This window comes from Notechis scutatus, chromosome 5, assembly GCF_049901735.1.
Source record: "Notechis scutatus isolate UNSWTSFEM ecotype Mainland chromosome 5, rNotScu1.2, whole genome shotgun sequence".
Taxonomy (NCBI): domain Eukaryota; kingdom Metazoa; phylum Chordata; class Lepidosauria; order Squamata; family Elapidae; genus Notechis; species Notechis scutatus.
Genome location: NC_142013.1, coordinates 13,339,156 through 13,360,701, shown reverse-complemented (window position 1 = coordinate 13,360,701; position 21,546 = coordinate 13,339,156). Strand labels below are relative to the sequence as shown.

General features: G+C 40.3%; 1 protein-coding gene across 1 annotated transcript; it reads left to right on the top strand.

Annotated features, from left to right (window-relative positions):
- The first annotated feature begins 536 nt into the window (after nucleotides 1–536).
- Nucleotides 537–19,002, top strand: CCDC82 (coiled-coil domain containing 82). The gene is given in 10 exon segments (XM_026675599.2): nucleotides 537–1,091; nucleotides 2,871–2,954; nucleotides 6,478–7,068; nucleotides 9,597–9,797; nucleotides 9,800–9,827; nucleotides 9,949–10,041; nucleotides 10,928–11,052; nucleotides 14,955–15,125; nucleotides 17,844–18,056; nucleotides 18,343–19,002. Coding segments are annotated over 8 exon segments (1,503 nt in total). The 5' UTR covers nucleotides 537–1,091; nucleotides 2,871–2,954; nucleotides 6,478–6,486; the 3' UTR covers nucleotides 18,433–19,002.
- The last annotated feature ends 2,544 nt before the right edge of the window (nucleotides 19,003–21,546 follow it).

Here is a 21,546-nt window from a genome sequence, read left to right as displayed (position 1 = left end):
ATATATATATATATATATATATATATATATATATATATATATATATATTAAAAATATAGCTTTCAAGATTAGCTGTCATAAATGGTGTAGGGCCTCCTGCTTGAGGGGGGGGGATTGGACTAGATGACCTACAGGGTCCCTTCCAATTCTGTTATTCTGCTTCTTTCCTCGATTAGTTCCCATGCATCGTTTCTTGTCTCGCTTTGGTAAATAAGTCCAGACATCTCAAAGGTGGCCAAAACTACATACTGTTCACAACCTTTAAACAAATATCCCCGTAAGCTAACCCACTGCTGTCAATTAGAAGTCTTTTTGACAACCGCATCCAGGATGACAGCGGGGACACAACGAAACGCCCCGTCTCTCTCTGGTCAGCTGGACCGGCCAGCTGAGCCAATGACAGCCGGGAGGAAGAGAAGCGGGCCCGACAAACGAAAGTTTCGTTTTGGCAGCTTGTTTCACTGCGACTTCCGCTCGCTTGGAAGTCGTTTCTTGGAAGCGCTTTTCGGAGAGTCAGGTGAGCGCTGCCGGCGTCCGTCTTAATCTCGCCTTTCAAGGGAGGGTTGCCTGGATCTGGAAAGGATACCCCACCCCACCCCGTGAATCCCATTATGCCCAGCCCGCAGCTGATGGGTTTGTAGCCCAAGCCCCGAGCAGCGGCCCGATCGCAATAGTTTCGCTTTCGCCTTTCTATTTTTCGGAAACGATCACACTTTCGTTTACTTTGGCAGATTGGAGTGACAGGAAGACGGGGTCTACTGTATGCTTGTCGTACCGTCTGCTTATTCTATCCCGGTAACCTACGACTCCAGATCCCATAGTCCCCGGCTGTCACCCTGGGCTATTTACTGGGGTTTGATCGCTCATTACAGCCGAGAAGTGCCCTTCAAAGGAGATTTTCGCAGGGATATTGTCGAGCGAAAAGTGATAGTTTGCCTGCTCTTAACAGAATAAGAGAGTTGGAAGGGACCTTGGAGGTCTTCTAGTCCAACCCGCTGCTTAGGCAGGAAACCCTATCCCCATTTCAGACAAATCGTTGTCCAATCTCTTCTTTAAAACTTCCAGTGTTGGAGCATTCACAACCTCTGGAGGTAAGTTTTTCCACTGATTAATTGTTCTAACTGTCGGGAAATTTCTCCTTAATTCTAAGTTGCTTCTCTCCTTGTTTAGTTTCCACCCATTGCTTCTTGTGCTGCCTTTAGGTGCTTTGGAAAATAAGTTGATCTTTCTTTGTTACAGCCCCTTAGATATTAGAACTCTGCTATCATGTCATCCCAATCCTTCTTTTCATTAAACTAGACACACCCAACTCCAGCATCCATTCTTTATATGTTTTAGTCTCCAGTTTTTGTTGCTCTTCTCTGCAGTCTTTCTAGAGTCAACATCTGTTGTTTCTTTCTCTTCTCTTCCTCTTTTACCACTTGGGAGTGTCCACAGAGACCCCAAATTCTGGTTGTTGCACTTCTGGCAGCCTCAACCATTGTTATTTGACGCTGTTGTAGTGTGTCTTGGATGTTTTTCTGCAAGACACATGACAAGAGCATCAAACAACCATGTTATCGTTTGTTACTACTTGTTAGCTGTTGTTACTTGATGCATTTCCTGCTCTTTAGAAAGTAATATTTCCTTACCGTGTAATATTCAGTTTCTTCTTTTTCTTTGACTTCTAGTGTCAGTCTATTCATTTCTGCACATTCAAATATTTTTTCAATTATTTTTCCCTCTGTCGGTATTTTATCACTCTTCCAATTTGGGGCAAATACAATTCTAGCCGCTGTTAAAACGTGTATAATTAGGTAAATCTTTTCTTTACTATAACTTTCTGGTACCATTCATAATAGGAATATTTCAGGTTTCAGATCTATATGTTGTTTAATCATTTTTCCAACTATGTGTGTATTTTAGCCCAATATCTTTTAGCCTCTGTGCAAGTCCACCACATATGATGATATTTTCCTGGCGTTTGATGATATTTCCAACATTTCATTGATTTATCTTTAAACATTTTCACTAGTCTTGCTGGCATTGTGGCATCTGTAAAACATCTTATACAAATTCTCCTTTGTATAAGATGTCAGAATTGTCAATTTATAATTCCTATCCCATAATTTCTGCCATTTATCCAGTTCTATAGCATATCCAAAAAAATTTGCCCATGCAATCATTGTTTCTTTAACTTGTTCTTCTTCAAACTTGACACCCAATAGATAACAGTGTAGTCTTTTAATCAATTTGTCTTCTGTTCTTGTTAGTATTTTATCCAATTCTGTCAACTCTTCCTTGATCCCTTCATCTTTAATATCTTTTTCATACCTTGTTTGTATCAGCATATATGAATACCATTCTATATCTAATCCTTGTTCGTTTAATTCTTGTTTTATTTTGAGCTCACCCTTTTCATTTAAAATATCTTTACATCAGTTGTATCAATGGGTAGAAAATAGAACAAATTAAAAGGAATTTGATGTATTTATAGAGTAATTAGAGAAATTAATGTAATAGATATATCCGATACCATTATTTATATGGGAATGCTGTATTGTTAGATTTGATAAGGAAAACATCATTTATAATTGTTAAATAATTGTAATAAATATATGCGATACTATTATTTATATGGGAATGTGATTATTGATGTACTATTGTTAGATTTGATAAGGAGAATATCATTTATAATGGTTAAATAATTGAAATATATACCTAGTCGACGCACGATTGAAATGGAATGGATTTGTTGTATATAAAATAATAATTAAAAAATTAAAAAATAATATTTAATACTATTTTTATTTTTAAAGTGCTTCTAATCAATATCAGTTTCTGAAAAGTCCCTATTCTCTGATGTTGAATTTCTTCTTTTACATTTACAGACTTCAATGGGAGTTTGAAGGGCAGCGTAAACCAAGAATCAGTTTGATCTAGGGGTTAAAGCATCAGCTAGAAACCAAGAAAAGGTGAGTTCAAATCCTGTCTTAATCATGAAAACCAGCCAGGTGACTTTGAGCCAGTCATTACCTCTCAACCCAATCCACCTTACAAGGTTGGAGTTGTGGGGATAAAGAGGAGGAAGCAATATTAAGTATGTTCGCTACATTTCTAGAAATAATCAAGATGGGGTAAAAATAAACAGAAGCAATCATTTTTCATGCAGTCTTGTTTAGCATCCTTAGCTGGGTATGTGTTTGCGTCTTTCCAAATGCCTATCAGATTATCTTCATTTGATGCAGAAGTCTGTGAAATCCAGCTCTATTAAGCAATGATAAAGGGCTAGTTATGTTGCAGCCCTTGAACCAATCATTTGGCAAAATCCTCTGAAAATTCTGTAGTTCTCTAACACCTGCAGAATTTATTTCCAAAAGTGAGGTTTCATTTCTGGCCAGCTGTGTGGTCAAATATCTTTAAAACTGCAACTCAGTTGAATCAAACAGATTTGCAAAACTTTGCATTGCCTTTGCAAATACGCTTCATGATAATTTTACAGCGTTAAAATGTTCTGTGAGATTTCTCTTCCCCCTACCAAAAATAACAATAATAATTGAGAGATTTCCTGGACTTGTTTGGCAGATTTTGGATCTGGAAGACAAAAATTCCTTTACCAAATTATGGCCATGTAAGATTTCATTTGCAGTAAGAGGCAATGAGTTCTGAAGGACATTACAGGTACATTTACTTACAACCATAATTGAGTCCAAAATGTCTGTAGCTAACAAGACAGTTGTGAACTGTTACACCCATTTTACAAGCTTTCACGCCATGATTTTTAAGTGAATCATTGTAGCTGTTAAGTTAGTGACAATTGTTAAGGCTTCCCCATTGACATTGCTTGTCAGAAGGTCGCAAAAGGGAATCGTGCAGCACCAGGATATTGCAACAGTCAGAAATACATGCCAGTTGCCAAGCATTCAAATTCTGTGACCATGAGGATGCTGCAGTGGTGGTGTGAAAAACAGTCATAAGTCACTTTTTTCAGTACTATTGTAACTGTGATGATCCGAGGCATGGCACAGAGGTAATAGAGGCAGCTGGCAGTTCAAACTGCCCCTCTATTGCCCCAAATTTCCCCAAACGCTTAACAGATTTAACAGATAATCAGAGTTGGAAGGGACCTTATAGGTCATCTAGTCCAACCCCCCGCCCAAGCGGGAGACCCTACACCATTTCTGATGAATGGCAGTCCAATTTCTTCTTGAAAGTGGTAGCATTCCGACAACTTCCGAGGGCAACTTCTGTTCCATTGGTTGATTGTTCTTACTGTCAGAAAATTTCTCCTTATTTCCAGATTGAATCTCTCCTTGTCCAGTTTCCATCCATTATTCCTTGTCTGGCCTTCGGGTGGTTTGGAAAATAACTTGACCCCTTCCTCTCTGTGGCAGCCCCTCAAATATTGGAAGACTGCTATCATGTCTCCCCTGGTCCTTCTGTTCACTAGACTAGCCATGCCCAGTTCCTGCAAGTGTTCTTCATATGTTTTAGTCTCCGGTCTCCTAATCATCCTGGTTGCTCTTCTCTGTACTTTTTCTAGTGTCAACATCTTTTTTATAATGTGATGACCAAAACTGGATGCAGTACTCTAGGTGTTGTCTTACTAAGGCTTTATAGAGTGGTATTAGTACCTCACTTGATCTCGATTGTATCCCTCTGTTGATACAACTTAGGATTGCATTACCTTTTTTGGCTGCTGCTGCACACTGCTGGCTCATATTTAGCTAGTTGTCCACTAAGACTCCAAGATCCCTCTCCCAGTTACTGCTATTGAGCCTGGTTTCACCCAGTCTATATGTGTACTTTTGGTTTTTCTTGCTTAAGTGTAGGACTTTACTTTTCTCTACATTGAATTTCATTTTGTTAGATATAGCCAAGTGTTCTAGTCTGTCAAGATCCATCTGGATCATGAGCCTATCTTCTTGGGTGTTAGCTATTTCTGCCAGCTTAGTATCATCTGCAAATTTGGTAAGTTCCCCTTCTATTCCCTCATCTAAGTCATTAATGAAGATATTGAAGAGTACTGGGCCTAAGATGGAACCTTGTGGTACCCCACTGCTTACTTCCCTCCATGTAGACTTAGACCCATTAAGGACTACTCATTGAGTACGGTTTGTCAGCCAGTTGCGAGTCCATCTAGTGGTGGTGCTATCTATTCTACTTTTTTCTAGCTTACTAAGAAATAGGTTGTGGTCTACTTTGTGTAATGCTTTGCTGAAATACTCCCATGTTTCTGGCAAGTCCCAGAGCAAAATGATCTCACTCACACACACACACACACACACACACACTCCTCAAGCAGCCTCTGGCTGCAAATAGTCCAGCCCAACACTGTGAGCACAATGGCTGCAAAGCAAGGAATCCAGAAAGAATGCAAGGAATCCAGAACAGTTCAAGCGTCGGCACTCAACACTCCAGGAATTCAGCGTTTGTTCCCAACAATAATAAAATAAACAATAATAAAACAATAATAAAATAAAAATAAAATAGAATAATAAAAACAAGGACAAATAGGCTGAAAAACAGTTTCTATCCCAGGGCAGTAGGATAGCTCTGTTGAATTATGTTGTATAGTGCAGTGTTGTTGTGGTGTCGGAGGTTTCCAATTCAATGTGTGGAGTGTGAAGGATGTGTGTTTGTGTTTATTTTCATAGTCATGATGTGCACTGAAGATGATGTTTGATTTCGTTGTATGAAGTGCAATAACAATAAAGTAAACTAAACCAAATTCCCCTCCCCACAGCGTCTCCTTAAGTCTCAGTTCCCAGGTGTGTCTTGTGAAGAAGGGCGGGGTGGTCTCCTCCCGGTCATCGGGTCAGTCTGCGCTGTTCTCGCCTTCGCTCCCACCTCCGTGCTCAAGAATCAGGAGGGGTAATTCTTGCTCCTTGCCCGAGCTCTGACTCTCATGTTCACTGCTTAGCCTCTCTTGGTCATCCTGCCCCCGTTCCTCCCTGACTACAACCCATTCCAATCCTGAAAGGCCCTGGCCTGACTGGGCCTTCTCCTCCCCATTTTCCTCCCAAGCCAATGAAGCCACTCCCTCAATCTCCATCGGCTCCAGTTCTGGATCATCTTCCTCCGCAGATTCAGGCTCTGATGGGGACATGACAGTAACTTTGACCAGTCACTAAATCAGGGGTGTCAAACTTGATCACCTCACGGGCCAGATTGTGAGATATTATGAGGCGGGTTTTGCCTTTGCAGAGCTGGGATGGGCGTGGCATATCTGGTCTGCGGGCTGCCAGTTTGACAGGCCAGGACTAATTGAATAGTTGTAAGTTACGGACTGTCTGTACTTTTCTTCCCAATTAATAATCCATTAAAATTAAGGGTTTACTGTACATCTATTTATTTTAAGTCTGGGACAAGGGGTGTGAGCAGAAAAGGAAAGCCTCCATTTTTGACTGGACTTCCCATCACTATTTGAAGAGTTGTAAAACCAAAAATATAGTGAACTTAGAACATCAAATTTATCTTCTTCTTTTCTTTTTTTAGTAAATCCTTATGGAAACTAATGCTGTAACTAGAAGATACCAAACCAGAAGCGTCACAGCAAAACCAGTGGCCAAATCTCACATTGACTGGAGTCGGACTAAGAGATATCTATTTCCTGAAAGTCAGGATGATGACGATGACATTATATATTCCTCTTCCTCCTCGTCATCCTCATCCTCAGAAAGAGATCCCAAGTCCAGATTGAAAGAAGATGTAGATGGAAAAGAAGAAAAGACCTCCATACTTAGCAAAAGTAATAGTGAAGCTGGGAGCGATGCAGATTTACAGAAAGGTTGGAGCGATGCATCTTCTGAGGATCTGGAAGAAGAAAACATCTCCTTTGGAAAGAGGAAGAGACCTCGGACAGCGGTGATATATGACAGTGATGAAAGCAGTGACAGCAGTGTTCCTAGGAAAATGATTGCTAAAGGCAGGACGGTAATTAGTGAAGAGGACTTATCTGTTGGTGAGGAGTCACCCACATCCCCAGAAGAGAAAGCAGCCAATAGAAAACAAGAAGGACACCTACAGCTTCAAGAACTCTCTTCCCGGCAAACACAAAAATCTGGGAGAGTCAATCAACGTGATGAGGTACGTTTCCAATTAATTTCAAAAAAGGATTTTTTCACACTTGCTGGTAGATCTCAGATGGATTTCACTGTAATCCACATGAATTTTAGAAGCACCTTTTTATATTTATCTTATGACCCCAAACTATAAAAATAGACATAAATAATTAGCTTGTGAGGGGCTTCATTTGGTTATGTGCCATCAAGTACATAATTGTTTTATTTAGTTTCCTAGTATGATTTTTGTTGATTGTTTATTTAGTACCCTATGACTATCGCTAAGTGTTGTATCATGATTCATGATGAATGTATTTATGATGACTATGATCATGATTTATCACTTATATCTTTTATGTACACTGAGAGCTTATGCACCAAAGACAAATTCCTTGTGTACCCAATCACACTTGGCCAATAAAGAATTCTGTTCCACTCTACTCTAGTCTAGTCTAATCTAATCTAATCTAATCTCGATGATGATGTTATCCATTCTGTCGTATCATAAGCCGGGTCTCTCCATTATCAGAGGTGGGGAACCATGGCCCCTTATGACTTAAGGACTTTAACTCCCAGAATAGCTGGCTCAGGAATTCTGGGTGTTAAAGTCCACAAGTCATAAAAGGACCATTGAAGAGGAGATCAACCTATTCTCCAAAGCACCTGAAGGCAGGACAAGAAACAAGGGATGGAAACTAATCAAGGAGAGAAGCAACCTGGAATTAAGGAGAAACTTGCTAACAGTGAGGACAATTAACCAGTGGAAGAGCTTGCCACCAGAAATCGTGGGTGCAGCACCATCACTGGAGACTTTTTAAGAAGAGACTGGACAGCCACTTGTCTGAAATGGTATAGGGCAGTGGTCCCCAACCTTTTTTGTACCAGGGACCAGTTTCACGCAGAAACACTTTTTCAAGGACCGGGTAGGGGCAGTGGAGTCCGAGTTTGGTGGTTTGCTTGCAGACGTTTCTTTACCTGACTAGGTAACATCTGATGTTGTTACCTAGTCGGGTAATAAAACGTCCACCAGCAAACCACCAAGTTCAGAGAGCGCCAAGGCCTCCTCATTGCAACCCTGAGCGACAGATATTCTCTTCTATTGGGACATTTAAAATGGAGGGTTTCAGCTGCAGATTCAGGAACTGCGCCTGGCTGAGGAGCGCCTTCAAAACTGAGCGCTGGGCGGCGGCGGCCCACAGCTGTCTCCGCGGCTCAGGACAAGTCCCTGTAGGACGGCTGAGAAGCCCCGCCTCTCGGCCTGCCTTCCTCAGCCTCATCCCTCAGGTGTCTCCCTCCCTTTAATTACTATTCGCCTCTTTTTCTCAGCTGTAGCTGCTCCGAAACAACCAGAAACGAAGGCAGGCAGGCAGGCAGGCAGAACGGAGCACTGGATTGAACCGTGGGCAGCTGTGTGTGGGTGAACGGGCGCTTCGGAGGAGCTGTGCCGACAGGAAAAGCCACCCTGCCAGGTTCTTTGAAGCAGTTTCTTCCTGGGCTGGTGGAGGAGCGAGAGAGCGACTGAGAGAGGAACAAGGCGGGAGGAAACTGAAGCCACTGAGCCAGAGAGCAGGACAGGCTTTGGTTGCTAGAGGGCCAGCAGGCACTTCGGGGGCCTGGCGGCAATTGGGGGGCTGATCTGAAACTATGGCTTCCTCCCTCCCCTTCTTTCCTTTGTGTTCTTGATCCCTGATCCCATTCACCGAAGGCAAAGAAAGCCACCATTTTTATATATATTTTAATCACGATTATTCATTCTTTGCGGCCCAGTACAAAATGATCCACAGACCGGTACCGGTCCAGGGCCCGGTGGTTGGGGACCCCTGGTATAAGGTCTCCTGCTTGAGCAGGGGGCTGGACTGGAAGACCTCTGAGGTCCCTTCTAGCTTCTATTCTATATTCTATTCTGTTCTGTTCTTTTCTTTTCTATTCCGTTCCATTCCAGGTAGATTTTTCTCCATGACAATCTGTCCATAACCTGGTTTTTCACCTCTTCCAACAATGCACTAATTTGCTAGTGTAACTGACTGCCTCCACTTTGCTGTCGGTCATCTTATCCTCTTTTCTTCCACCTTTCTTAGCATTGGAGCCTTCTCTGGAGAGCTGGGTCTTCACATCATGTTGGATAATATGAACCTGATCATTTGTGCTTCCAGTGGAAACTCTAGGTTGATCTGTTCAATGACCTGTTTGTTTTCTTGGCGGTCCAAAGTATTCTCAGGAGTTTTCTCTAACCCCAGCATTAAAAAAGCATCAATGCTTTTCCTGTCCTGCTTCTTTAAAGACCAACTTTCACTTTGATAGAGCATCACATGGAATACCATTGTTTGCACAGCTCTGGTCTTTGTAGATATGGTACTGTACTTATTGTCTTATATGACCACTCAACTCAAACTTTGCAATGCCCAGTGGCCTAACATAAAACATACTGTACTGTATTGTCCATATACACAGTGACATGACTTTAACATGAATTAATGCTAATCCCATTCATGAAACACCAAAGTATTTAACTAAAATATTCTATAAATACTGTGCCTTTTTTAATGTCACCAGGGAAGTGCAGATCATGCCTTGATGCAACGTGATAATCATTCACCCCTCACACAAGAGGAAATTGGTGTTACATCTGATGAAGACAGCATGAAAAATTTCATAGAAGAAGAAGGAGACGAGGAGGAGGAGGAGGAGAGGAGAAATGGGATAACTTTCAGGAGGAAGACTACCAACATCAAGACAGAAAACATCATGTGGCCAGTCACTTATTGGAAGAACATATTCCATTTGGTAAGGTCACAACAAATAAGAAGTAGCTTAAATGTCCTTTTTATAGTATTTATTAGCACCTAGTCATTTATTCATATGGGCCATACTGACACATATTTGTGTTGGTTTTCTTTTTAAACAGTGTCTGGGGTCGATCGTTATTTACACTTTCAAAGAGTTGTGAAAGCCTTTCTCATCAATGCAACTGATGATAAATTTCTGAGCTCTTTATATGGTAAGCAAGCATCCCTTCCAAAGAGACTATTTGTTATCCTCTTTCTATTTTTTCCCCTTCAGGGCAGTAAATAAATGCATTAGAGATAATCCTTAACAACCATTCATTTAGCAACTGTTTGAATTTACAGTGGCACTGAAAAAAATGACTTACAACTGTTTGTCGCACTTAAAACTTTCCCATATAGTCAGGTAATCAAAATTCAGGTAAGTGGCGTGTAGGTGTCATGGTTGCATTGTCCATGATCGTTACTCCCAGTCAGCATGGGGAAAACTGAATTATCTCGGCGACCGTGTGATTCACTTAACAACCGTGGCAAAAAGGTCATTAATGGAGCGCTACTCACTTAACAAACGCCTTGCTTAGCAACAGATCTTCTGGTTTCAATTCAGGGATGGGCTGCTGGGGGTTCGCAGGGGTTTGGGAGAGCCCCTAGCTAAGATTCTGTGCAGTTCGGACAACCCCTAAATCCCACTCCTGGCTGGCCCCACGTACCCCACCCTGCCCCGCCCAGGAGTTCCCACACGGCCCGTTTTGGATATAGGTAAGTGCAGGGCGCGCATGGAGACTCGAGGAGGGTGAAAAACGGGCCTCCCGGAAGTTTCCGTAGTCTCTGGAGCCCGGGGAGGCCGTTTTTGCCCTCCTAGAAGCTCAAGGAAAGCCTCCGGAGCCCAGAGAGGGCAAAAACGCCCCCCACAGTGGTGCAGGAGGCTGACTAGGTCACGCCCACCATGGCCACGCCTACCCAGAAACCGGGCAGAGAACCCTTTGCTAAAATTTTTGAAGCTCACCCCTCTTCCAATTATGGTCGTACGTTGAGTGCTTCTTGTACTGTTTATAAAATTGTGATGTTAATAACAAGGCCTATTTTTTTCCCTTTCCAAAGAGAGGAAAAGAGAAAAGAAGTACGCGCAGGAAATGCTAAGTTCCCTCGATTATTTTGATCAACGCTTTATTCAACCGTACCTTGAAAGTCTCGTTTCGGAATGTCGCTGGAAAAAACGATACAGGGTATTTAATTTTCTTCTTAATCTTTTAACTTCATTGCTTAGTTGATTTGGCTCTGGCATACAGATCCATGCAGTGTGTTATGTATGCAACAATGTAACAATGAAAAAGAGTAAACATACAATTAAACAATTTGTGTAGTGACCGTTCAAAGTTACGACAACACTGAAGTGACTCAGGACCATTTTTCACACTTATGACTGTCACAGCATCTCCAAGGTCACCTGGTCAAAATTCAGATTGGCAACTTGCTCATATTTAGGACCGTTGCAGTGTTCCTGAGGTCATGTGATCAACTTTTGCAATCTTCTGACAAGCAAAGCCAATGGGAAAGCCAGATTCACTTAAGAAACATGTTACTAACTTAATAACTGCAGTGATTCACTTAACCACTGTGGCAAGAAAGGTTGTAAAATAGGGCAAAATTCACTTAACAAATGTCTTATTTAGCAACAAAATTTTGGGGCTCAATTGTATATTTGTAATACAGTGGAACCTCGGGTCGCAAACAAAAAATCCCTCCAATTTTTGAAGGGTCACGATTCAAAAATCAGCTGGCGAACAAAACTGGTGTGGAAAGATTCCCTTCACCATTTTTCCCTTCACCATTTTTTTTTTGGTCTGTGCACGCGTAGATGGTCATGCTTCTGGTCACAACCAAGTCAGGTTGCAACTGGGTTTGGGTTACCTAACTGAGAAATATACTATCAGGCCACAGTACTAACTTGAATGAAAGAATGGATTATGTTAAGAAACACAAGGTTGTTGACACTGGAAGGACATGATTTGCAATTGGGTTGGCATGCATTTCTATGGTATAGGAGAAGTACGATACATGGTTATTTTCGAAGACACTTTTTAGGAATGCTTTATTGTTAGTATGGGAAAAAATTAGAAAACATTACTTAAAAATTCCAGTCTGGTTATCAACAACAGAAGCTCTGGTACACCCAAATACCCTGTTTCTCCAACAATACGGCCTCCCCCAATAGGAAGTCCCAGCATGTTTTATAGGCATGAAATGAAATTAAGCCCCTCCCCCAAATTAAGGCCTATATTAAAACATGCAAAATGGGGGAATGGTGGGGGCTTGCCATTAGGAAGTACTTTTGTTGCACAGCCGGATATGGTGCTGCCTGCGCTTGACCCCGATACAAAGTGCCCCACCAACGCCGAGGTCAACATCCAAGCCATCGCTGCCCGCCCGCCCAAAGATGCAAGGGGGAATTAAGTCACCCCGAAAAGACAGCCTAGCCATTTTTTCGGGCTCAAAAAAAAAAAAAGACCCGGCCTTATTATATGAGAAACACGGTATCAGTAAAATGGGAACTATTTTTAGATATAAGGATATACTGAATGAGCTCAAAACCAAATGAGAATTGAATGAACAAGGGGTTGATATGCATTGGTATTCATACATGCAAATACAATCAACATATGAAAAAGATATCAAAGCTGAAGGTATCCATAAGTAGTTGACAGAACTGGATAAAATACTAACAGGAATGGAAGACAAGATGATTAAAAAATTGTACTGTTATTTACTAGGTGCAAAACTAGAAGAGCAAGTAAAGGAAATGATGATACCATGGCAAAACATTTTGGGTATACTATAGCATTAGATAGATGGCAGAAATTATGGGAAAGAAATTATAAGTTAATAATATCAACAGCATATAAAGAAAATTTGTATAAGATGTTTTACAGATGGTACTGGCACCAGCAAAATTGGCAAAGGTGTTTAAAGACAAATCAGCTAAATGCTGGAAGTGCCATCAGACACCTGGATCATATTACCATATGTGGTGGACATGTATAGAAGCTAAAAGATATTGGACAAAAATCCACACATGGTTGGAAAAAATGATATAGCAACATACAGACTTGAAACCTGAAATATTTCTATTAGGGATGAGACCTGAAGGTTATAGCAAAGAAAAAGTATATTTGGTTATTCATGTATTAACAGCAGCTAGGATTGTATTTGCTCAGAATTGGAAAAGTGATAAAATGCTGGCATAGAGAAAAGTGATAGAGAAAATATTTGAATGTGCAGAGATGAATAGATTAACACTGGCAATTAAAGAAAAAGAAGAAACTGAATTACATGGTATGGGACTTATTCTATCAATGGTTGGAAAATAAAACAAGTTAAAATTGAGTAGATGGATATAAGTTAAGTTAAGTTAAGATAAAAATAAAAGTAATAGATATAAAAATAATGGCTTATAAAGAAAATGTGATTATTGTTGTATTGGTAAGAAATGTATTAATTACAATTGTTAGCATAAGATATATGTACCCAGTCGACACACTGTATGTGTTCTGACCCAGGCTTCATCAAATGTAATTAAACACAAACTTGTTTAAAAAGCAAAACCTATTTTATTGCAACATTGGGAATTCCTTTCATTCCCAGCCAGAACTAATTATAAACAGTTCCCCAATATAAGCACATGCCTTTCAGTGCTGTAGAATGCTGCCAAAAACAGAAGTCTCCAATTATAACAGAAACCAATCGAAATACCAGAAAAAAACCAACCAGAGCTTCAAAGAGGACTCAGAATCTATCAAACTACTTTGCTTCCTGCAAAGCTTTCGTCATTGAGGTCTGACTGTTATCCCTTATGGGAGGGGCAATTACCTCCTAGCCCTACTCTTGAGTCGCCCCTTCTGCTTCAGCTGCTCTCATCTTCTAGCAGCTCTGCGCACATATGCATGGGAACAGGCTTCCCTGGGTCCTCTGCCTCACTGCTGCCAGGCACTGAAGGCAGCATCACATTCCCAGATAGTCCTGGCCCCATCCCTGCATCAGACGCAGGACCCTCGTCCAAGTCCTCTCCAGACTCCCTGACTGGTCCCCTTTCTTCCTCACTGTCCAACTCCGCTGCAGTCTGCACTGGCTGCCAGTGAACCACAACAGTATGAATGAAAGATGGAATTATTGTAAATATAAAATAAACAAAATTATATTAAAAACAAAACAAAACAGGTTGCGACCGAAGTCCTGGAATGGATTACGAAGCTCCACTGTATTTTAATGCATTCTGATTTAATACTTTTCTCATTTGCCTTCAAGAAACTTGAACTCCATTATGGTTGTAAGTTGAGGACTATCTAAATGTTATATGAATGTGTAATATTTCCAAAATGTTGTTAATAAGTCCCTGGAGCAGTGGTGGGATTCAGCCAGTTCGCACCAGTTCGAGAGAAACTTAACTTTCTGAGCAGTTTGGTGAAGTAGTTATTTTTATTTATTATTTATTTATTTGATTTCCCAATTGTTTGCAAGATAGTAAGTATAAGTGTATACATAGTTGTGAATACATGAAATGGGTACATATAAGAAAAATAAAAGAATAAGAGAAACAATAGGACAGGGACGGTAGGCACGATGGTGCGCTTTATGCACGCCCCCTACAGACCTCTTAGGAAAGGGGTGAGGTCAATAGTAGACAGTCTAAGGTTAAAGTTTTTGGGGTTTGGGAAGAGACTACAGAGTCGGGTAGAGTATTCCAGACATTGACCACTCTATTGCTGAAGTCGTATTTCCTGCAATCAAGTTTGGTGCGGTTTACTTTGAGTTTGTATCTATTGTGTGCTCTTGTGTTGTTATGGTTGAAGCTGAAGTATTCATTGACAGGTAGGACATTGCAATGTATGATTTTATATACCATGCTTAAGTCAGACCGAAGACGGCGTAATTCAAGGTTTTCTAGTTCTAGAATTTCAAGTCTGGTGGCATAAGGTATTCTACAACGAGTAGAGGAGTGGAGAACTCTTCTTGTGAAATAGTTGTTGGAAGAAATCATTAGGGCAGAGAACCGATTGTTGAATTATTTGAACCCCACCACTGCCCTGGAGCTATTAACAACAGAACTCTAATCAATTGTATTCTTTTCTAGACACGAGTAGACAGTTACTCTAATGTCTGTATAATCCCGCAATACTCAGAGACGCGTATTTGTCAAGCCTGTGAGCTAGATAGAGACTGTAAGTTTATAGTGATTTTTTCTGGAAAAGATTACTGTCATAAAACACTGAAAGAGGATGACTTCATGCCTCACGATACACAGGTATGTTTTGCTAATTACTGAAAAGCAAATGTATTTACATGTTTTAAAATCTTTGCGCTTTTGAAAGGTTATTTTGTTTACAGGTTTCAGATGTGGTATTTATAATAACGTGTACTGGTGATGTAGTGTGCCCAAAGCCAAAATGGGAAAGGTGTTTCATATGCATCATGATAGGATCACTACTCACTGTACCCATCAGTTTCTTTTTTAAAAAAAACTTTCTCTTTAAAATTCACCTTTCCAAAATCTCTAGGGATCACTCTGAATCTGATGGCCCTTGTGTGATTTGTGGACTTCAATTCCCAGAATTCCTGATGGTTCAGGAATTCTGGGAGTAGAATAGAATAGAATAGAATAGCAGAGTTGGAAGGGACCTTGGAGGTCTTCTAGTCCAACCCCCTGCTTAGGCAGGAAACTATATCATTTCAGACAAATGATTATCCATTCTCTTCTTTAAAACTTCAAGTGTTGGAGAATTCACAACTTCTGGAGGCAAGTTGTTCCACTGATTAATTGTTCTGTTAGGAAATTTCTCCTTAGTTCTAGGTTGCTTCTCTCCTTGATTACTTTCCACCCATTGCTTTCTGCCCTGCCCTCAGGTGCTTTGGAGAATAGCTTGACTTCCTCTTCTTTGTGGCAGCCCTTAGATATTGGACACTGCTATCATGTCATCCCTTGTTTTCATCAAATTAGACATACCCAATTCCAGCAACCATTCTCTATATGTTTTAGCCTCCAGTTCCCTAATTATCTTTGTTGCTCTCCTCTGAGCTCTGTCTCAACGTCTTTTTTACATCGTGGCGATCAAAACTAGATGCAGTATTCCAGGTGTGGTCTTACCAAGGCATTATAAAGTGGTATTAACACTTCACGTGATCTTGATTCTATCCCTCTTTATGCAGCCTTCAACTGTGTTGGCTTTTTTGGCAGGTGTTGTAGTGCACATGTCATAAAGTGGCCATCATTCCCCAACTCTGTTCTAAAATATCTATTGTTCTTTCCATTTCCTAATTTTTCAAATCTTGAGGCTTCCTATCCTTGTTTCAAGGTTTCTTGTCTTTCTTTGAACTCAGATTAGCTCTCGTCTAGCTTATTACAAGGGAATGTGATGACTCAACAGTTAAAGACCCTGAGCTTGTCAGCTGCACTCGAGATCGTGCAAAGGGGTGAGCTCCCATTCTGGCCCCGCCTCCTACGCACCTAGCAGTTCGAAAGTATGCAAATGCAAGTAGATAAATAGGTACCACTTGGGTGGCAAATCAACAGCATTCTGTGAGCCTTTGGCGTATAGCCATGCTGGCCACATGATCACAGAAATTGTCTTTGGGCAAGCCTGACTCCCTTGGCCAAGAAACAGAGATGAGCAACCCCCACAGACTTGGACATAACTGATAGGAAAACCTTTGCCTTTTTAATTATTTTTATAAAGGTAAAGGTTTATCAAGGTAAAGTTTCCTCATGTCTGACTCTTAAGAGGTGGTACTCATCTCCGTTTCTTAGCCTTCCTGAAATATGTTTTTTCACACTGATTCCAGATCATCTGTTCCACTTCAGATCCAAATACTATATTACAGTTTGTGCTGTTCTTTATTTTTATCAGCAGCTGAGAATAATCAGAGTCACTTCCTTGAAATAAGCACTGACAAACTTGCATGCAAGAATTGTCTTACCCTATAATATTTATGTATCTTAAACTTCTTGTGAATTTTCTTTTTGAACTTTATTTTTACTATAATCTGCTGGTTCAGATTTGAGAGTTGGGTTGATGTTTAACAGTACATTACACTGTACTATATTACTTACCTGCCCAGTTCTTACAAAGTCTTATATAAAACTTACATAAACTCACATAGAAAGTCTCAAGTTTAAAATCAGGCTTGACTTTGAATTTTTTTTCCCCCATGGGCATTTTGGTTTTCTGAATGCAAAATCCAAAGACTGCCTAAAATGAAAATGCTAGAGACTTGCTTAATTCAGAATAGTTCATCATTTTTTCTGATATTTACATCCAAATAAAGTAATTAACTTTAGATAGCTGGGTAATTAAGTAAACAGGAGAAATGAATTGGTCCATTTAGTAACTGTGATGATTTTATATGTGAGAAATATGCCCTTTGAAACAAATATTTTGTCCAATTCCTTTCATGTGCTAACAGCATCTGCTGCACATATGTACAGCTTTAAGTTACTGAGTATTTACTAGACTCTAATTCTCTGTTCCCAAACTTTCTAACTTGAAGTGACTGCTTAGATTTTTGCTAGGGAGACTGTTCTACTATGTAAACTGAGGGTTTTCTGTGTTCATATTCAATAACTCATTTAAAAAATTCCTTTGCAATTCACGTAATGCTTGAACAAGGTATTCCTTGTGACTTAATGATAATAACTGTATGCAACAGAGAAGTAATCCTTTTAATTTATACTTTCAAATGTCAGCGAACTGCGTGGGTGCCAATATTTTGTAGTTTAAAAAAAAGTAATCGCTTGTTACTTTTCTTGAACAAAAAAGAAAAACTTAGACAATCAACATCACCATTGCTTTCATTAAAATGGGTGCAGGAGCGGCTTTCTAACTAGGATTTCATTATTGGATAATAATAAAAGTCCTGTCTGTGTTCAGTTCTCTTTTTTTATAGGACATGTATTCTAGCTTAACTAATTGCAGTGTTTACTACTGTTATTCAGAATATACCACTAAAAGAACTTACGTTTCTGCAGAGGTTGAAAGTTGGCATTGTATGTCAAAGGCGTACCAAGGTTTATCATGATCTGAAGCATTATAAATATAAGTTGTATCAGGAATGCTGTTCAGCTGTAAAAGAACAACATATTCGGGATGAAGATGGAGAGGAAAATCTTCAGGATGAGCCAGTCAAAGATTTCGTGAAACGAGTTTTCAGCCATCTGGAGGAAAATCGCTGGATATGTGAGGTAACTGACTTCATTGGAAATTCATTGCTTATGGATTAAGTGAGGGACTGAAGGGCTTTATATATTATCTAAGAAGGATTATAGGAAGTCCTTGATTTACAACCACAATTGAGCCAAAAATTTATGTGGCTATGTGAGTTCATTTAATGCCTGTCTCATTTAACAACATAAATTTTGGGTTCACTTGTCATAAGTCAAGGACTACCTGTATTTAAAATTTTATATGCTTACATTTAGAATTTGAGATGATTCACAATAGTGTTTTTCTTCCTTTTTTTTTTTGCAGAAATATTCTGAACTTGAAAGCTATCAGGACAAAGTAGCAGAATTCCTTAAATTTTTGAACAACTTTAAAAGAGATCTTTCATTTGAGTAACGCTACTGAAGGGTTTTTACCTCTATACCACATTTCTGATATTATTCTTTTTTATTTATGGTTCACTGTAGCATGCAAATATATGTGCTACATTTCTTTTTTTTTTTCTACTTTATTTTAATTATGAAAATAATCTTCCAAATATAAATTTTTATTCAGGAAAACCCTTGAGGACTGGATCGCTCATCAAATGATCCTGAAATCAAACTGCACATTTATTCAACAAATGAAATTTTCTGCGCTGTGTTACACAAGCACTTTCTTCAAAGATAAAATTTTCTGCATTGCTTTTTGATGCTTTTGGTCATCGCCTCTTAGTACCATATTTTCTACAAACTCTATAAACATTTAGTTTATTTTTTTTCAAACAATCTTCCGAAAACCTGCCGTTTTATCCTTTATTCCTGCAGATACAGAATTCAAGGATTTTATTACCAGTGGCATAACTGTCAGAGGAAGAAACTTAGGAAGGAGCTGCCCTAATTTTTCAGGCAGTTAAAAATGAGGGCGGGAAATTTGTACTTGCAAAATATCTGTTAATGTAACCTTACAATAAAGTAGATTTAGCTGAGCTAATCATGTTTCTTGTCTGGTTTTACTGCTGAGGGCAGACACCTATCCACATTTCAGATTTTCTAGTCTCAAAAATTAACCAACATTTGTCCCTTATAAATTATAGATTAATTATATAATTAACCAGGGAAATGATCTGTCATTGTTTCCCTCTCTTCATACTCTCATTGTGACCAGGGGTGTGCTTCAGAAATTTTAGCAACGGATTCTCTGCCTGGTTGCTGGATGGGCATGGCAATCATGGGCATGGCCTAGTCGGTCTCCTGCACCACTAAGGGGGTGTTTGCCCTCTCTGGGCTCTGGAGGCTTTCCTTGAGCCTTTGGGAGGGCGAAAATGGCTTCCCCGGGGTCCAGAGGCTCTCTGGAAGACCAGAAATGGGCCCATTTCCGGCCTTTCCGAACTTCAAGGAGGCCCATTAGCAAGGGTGGGAGGCCCATTAGCAAGGGTGGGATTCAGGTTCGCACCTATTCACTAGAACCGGTTGTTAACATTCTAAGCAGTTCGGAGAACCGATTGTTAGAAGAAATTACTGGCCTAATCCTGTAAGGAAGGCAGGAAGGAAACATTCTGGTGTTGCTTACAGAAACTGCCTCTCCATTAACCCTTATTACATTCTTGGCAGAACTAGACTTTCTGTCTCAGGAACGTCTCTGGAGTTACTTTTCCCTCCTTTGCTGGTACTTTGCTTGTGTGGAGTGACCATTCAAAGTTACAATGGCACTAAAAAAAGTGACTTATGACCATTTTTCACACTTACGACTATTGCAGCATCCCCACACTCATGATGGGCCAGGAGAGGAGATGCGATGTGAGTGATATTGAGTTGGCCACGCCCAGCCAGTCACATGACCACCAAGCCCTGCCCACCAACTAAGCCATGCCCACAGAACCAGTTGTTAAAAAATTTGAATCCCACCCCAGGCCCATTTTTCACCCTCCCCAAGCCTCCACGCACAACCTGTACTTACCTGCATCCAAAACGGACAGTGTGGGGACTCCACGGGGTGGGGTGGGTGCAGCAGCCAGGAGTGGGATTTGTGGGCAGAATCTTAGCTAGCGGCTCTCACGAACCTCCACGAACCCCCAGCAGCCCACCCCTGATTGTGACCATGTGAAAAGCATAGCTTGTTGGAAGAGTATGTATCCCTGGCACCTCACTAGGGCAGGAAAAGACCCACCTGGAAGCTCCTTTTGGATGTGTGTGCATTGCATTGTCATCCCCAAAACTATCTCCATGCAAGGAAAGGTTAGAAACCTGAGTACCAGTTAACATCCACAATACTGAACAATATGAATCAGGTGTACCTTATAAAAAAGAACCTGTTTCAATGGATGGACTTCAACTCCCAGAATTCCCCATCCACACATGCTGGCTGTGGAATTCTGGAAGCTGAAGTCCACCCATCTTAAAGTTGCTGAAATTGAGAAACACTGTGTTACGCATTGATATGATTATAAATGTTATATTTCTGTAACTGAGTTTTGATGGGGATGGAATCGATCAAATGAAACTCCAGGAGCAACGATGGATGGATGGGCGAATTGCTTCATATTTGGCTTGTGAACTTAACTGGAATTATCTTGTTGGAAAGCAGATCAACGGCCAATGATGCAGCTACAGTCCAATTAAGCATTTGATGTATCATTTCAGACTACTCAGCAACCAGGTTTAGTCTCACTTGTTGCTACTTTACAATAAATCAGTGATAGTAAAAGAAGGCCAGAGTAGAAGATAGTGGAATAATTGGGAAAGCAAATACAGGCATAAAGATATGACATACATTATCTATTACATTCAGATGTCATTGTGCTTTTCAAATAAAAGCCCTTTTAAATAATCTGTGTGTACAACTCTTTAGATGGAAATTTCAACACGGGATCTTTCCTTCCTTATGTCAAACCATGTCACAAATATACTTTGACTACTTCTCATTTGTGCTACGTCCTCACTGTGTTACCCTCATTTTTTGTTTTTGTAAGCCTACACCTGAGGTAGCCTTAAATCATTCTTAACTCATGCTGGAATTCAAGCAATATTTTCCCTTTTCTGCTAATACATGAACCTATAACATCTAAAATGTAATACATTTTGTCACTGGTTGTAACCAGGGGTGGGATGCAAATTTTTTAACCACGATTCGGTGGGCGTAGCTTGGAGGGCGTGACTAAGTGGGCATTAGATCGCAGCTGATATCTTCGCCCCTGGTCGGTCCCAACGGACCTAAACCGTCCCGTAGAGACGGTGAAAGCAAGGGGTGCATTCTGTTGATCCCAGGGACATCGCTCTAGGAACTGTTAATGTAGCGTCAGAGGATATAAGCTGTTCCAAGTAGGGTGGTTTTTTGTAGAATCAGGGTATTCAAGTCTGATAAATTCAGAATTTCCAAATAGTGAGGTAGCCCTTTAGGGCTTCAATGTGTAAGTCCTGATACTTTGTGATTTCTTCTTGCTGCGCATCTTCAAATTGTGCATCACCAGGTGTTGCAATGACAATGAACCAAACCTTTTTTCTTTTCAACTATTGTTATGTCTGGTGTGTT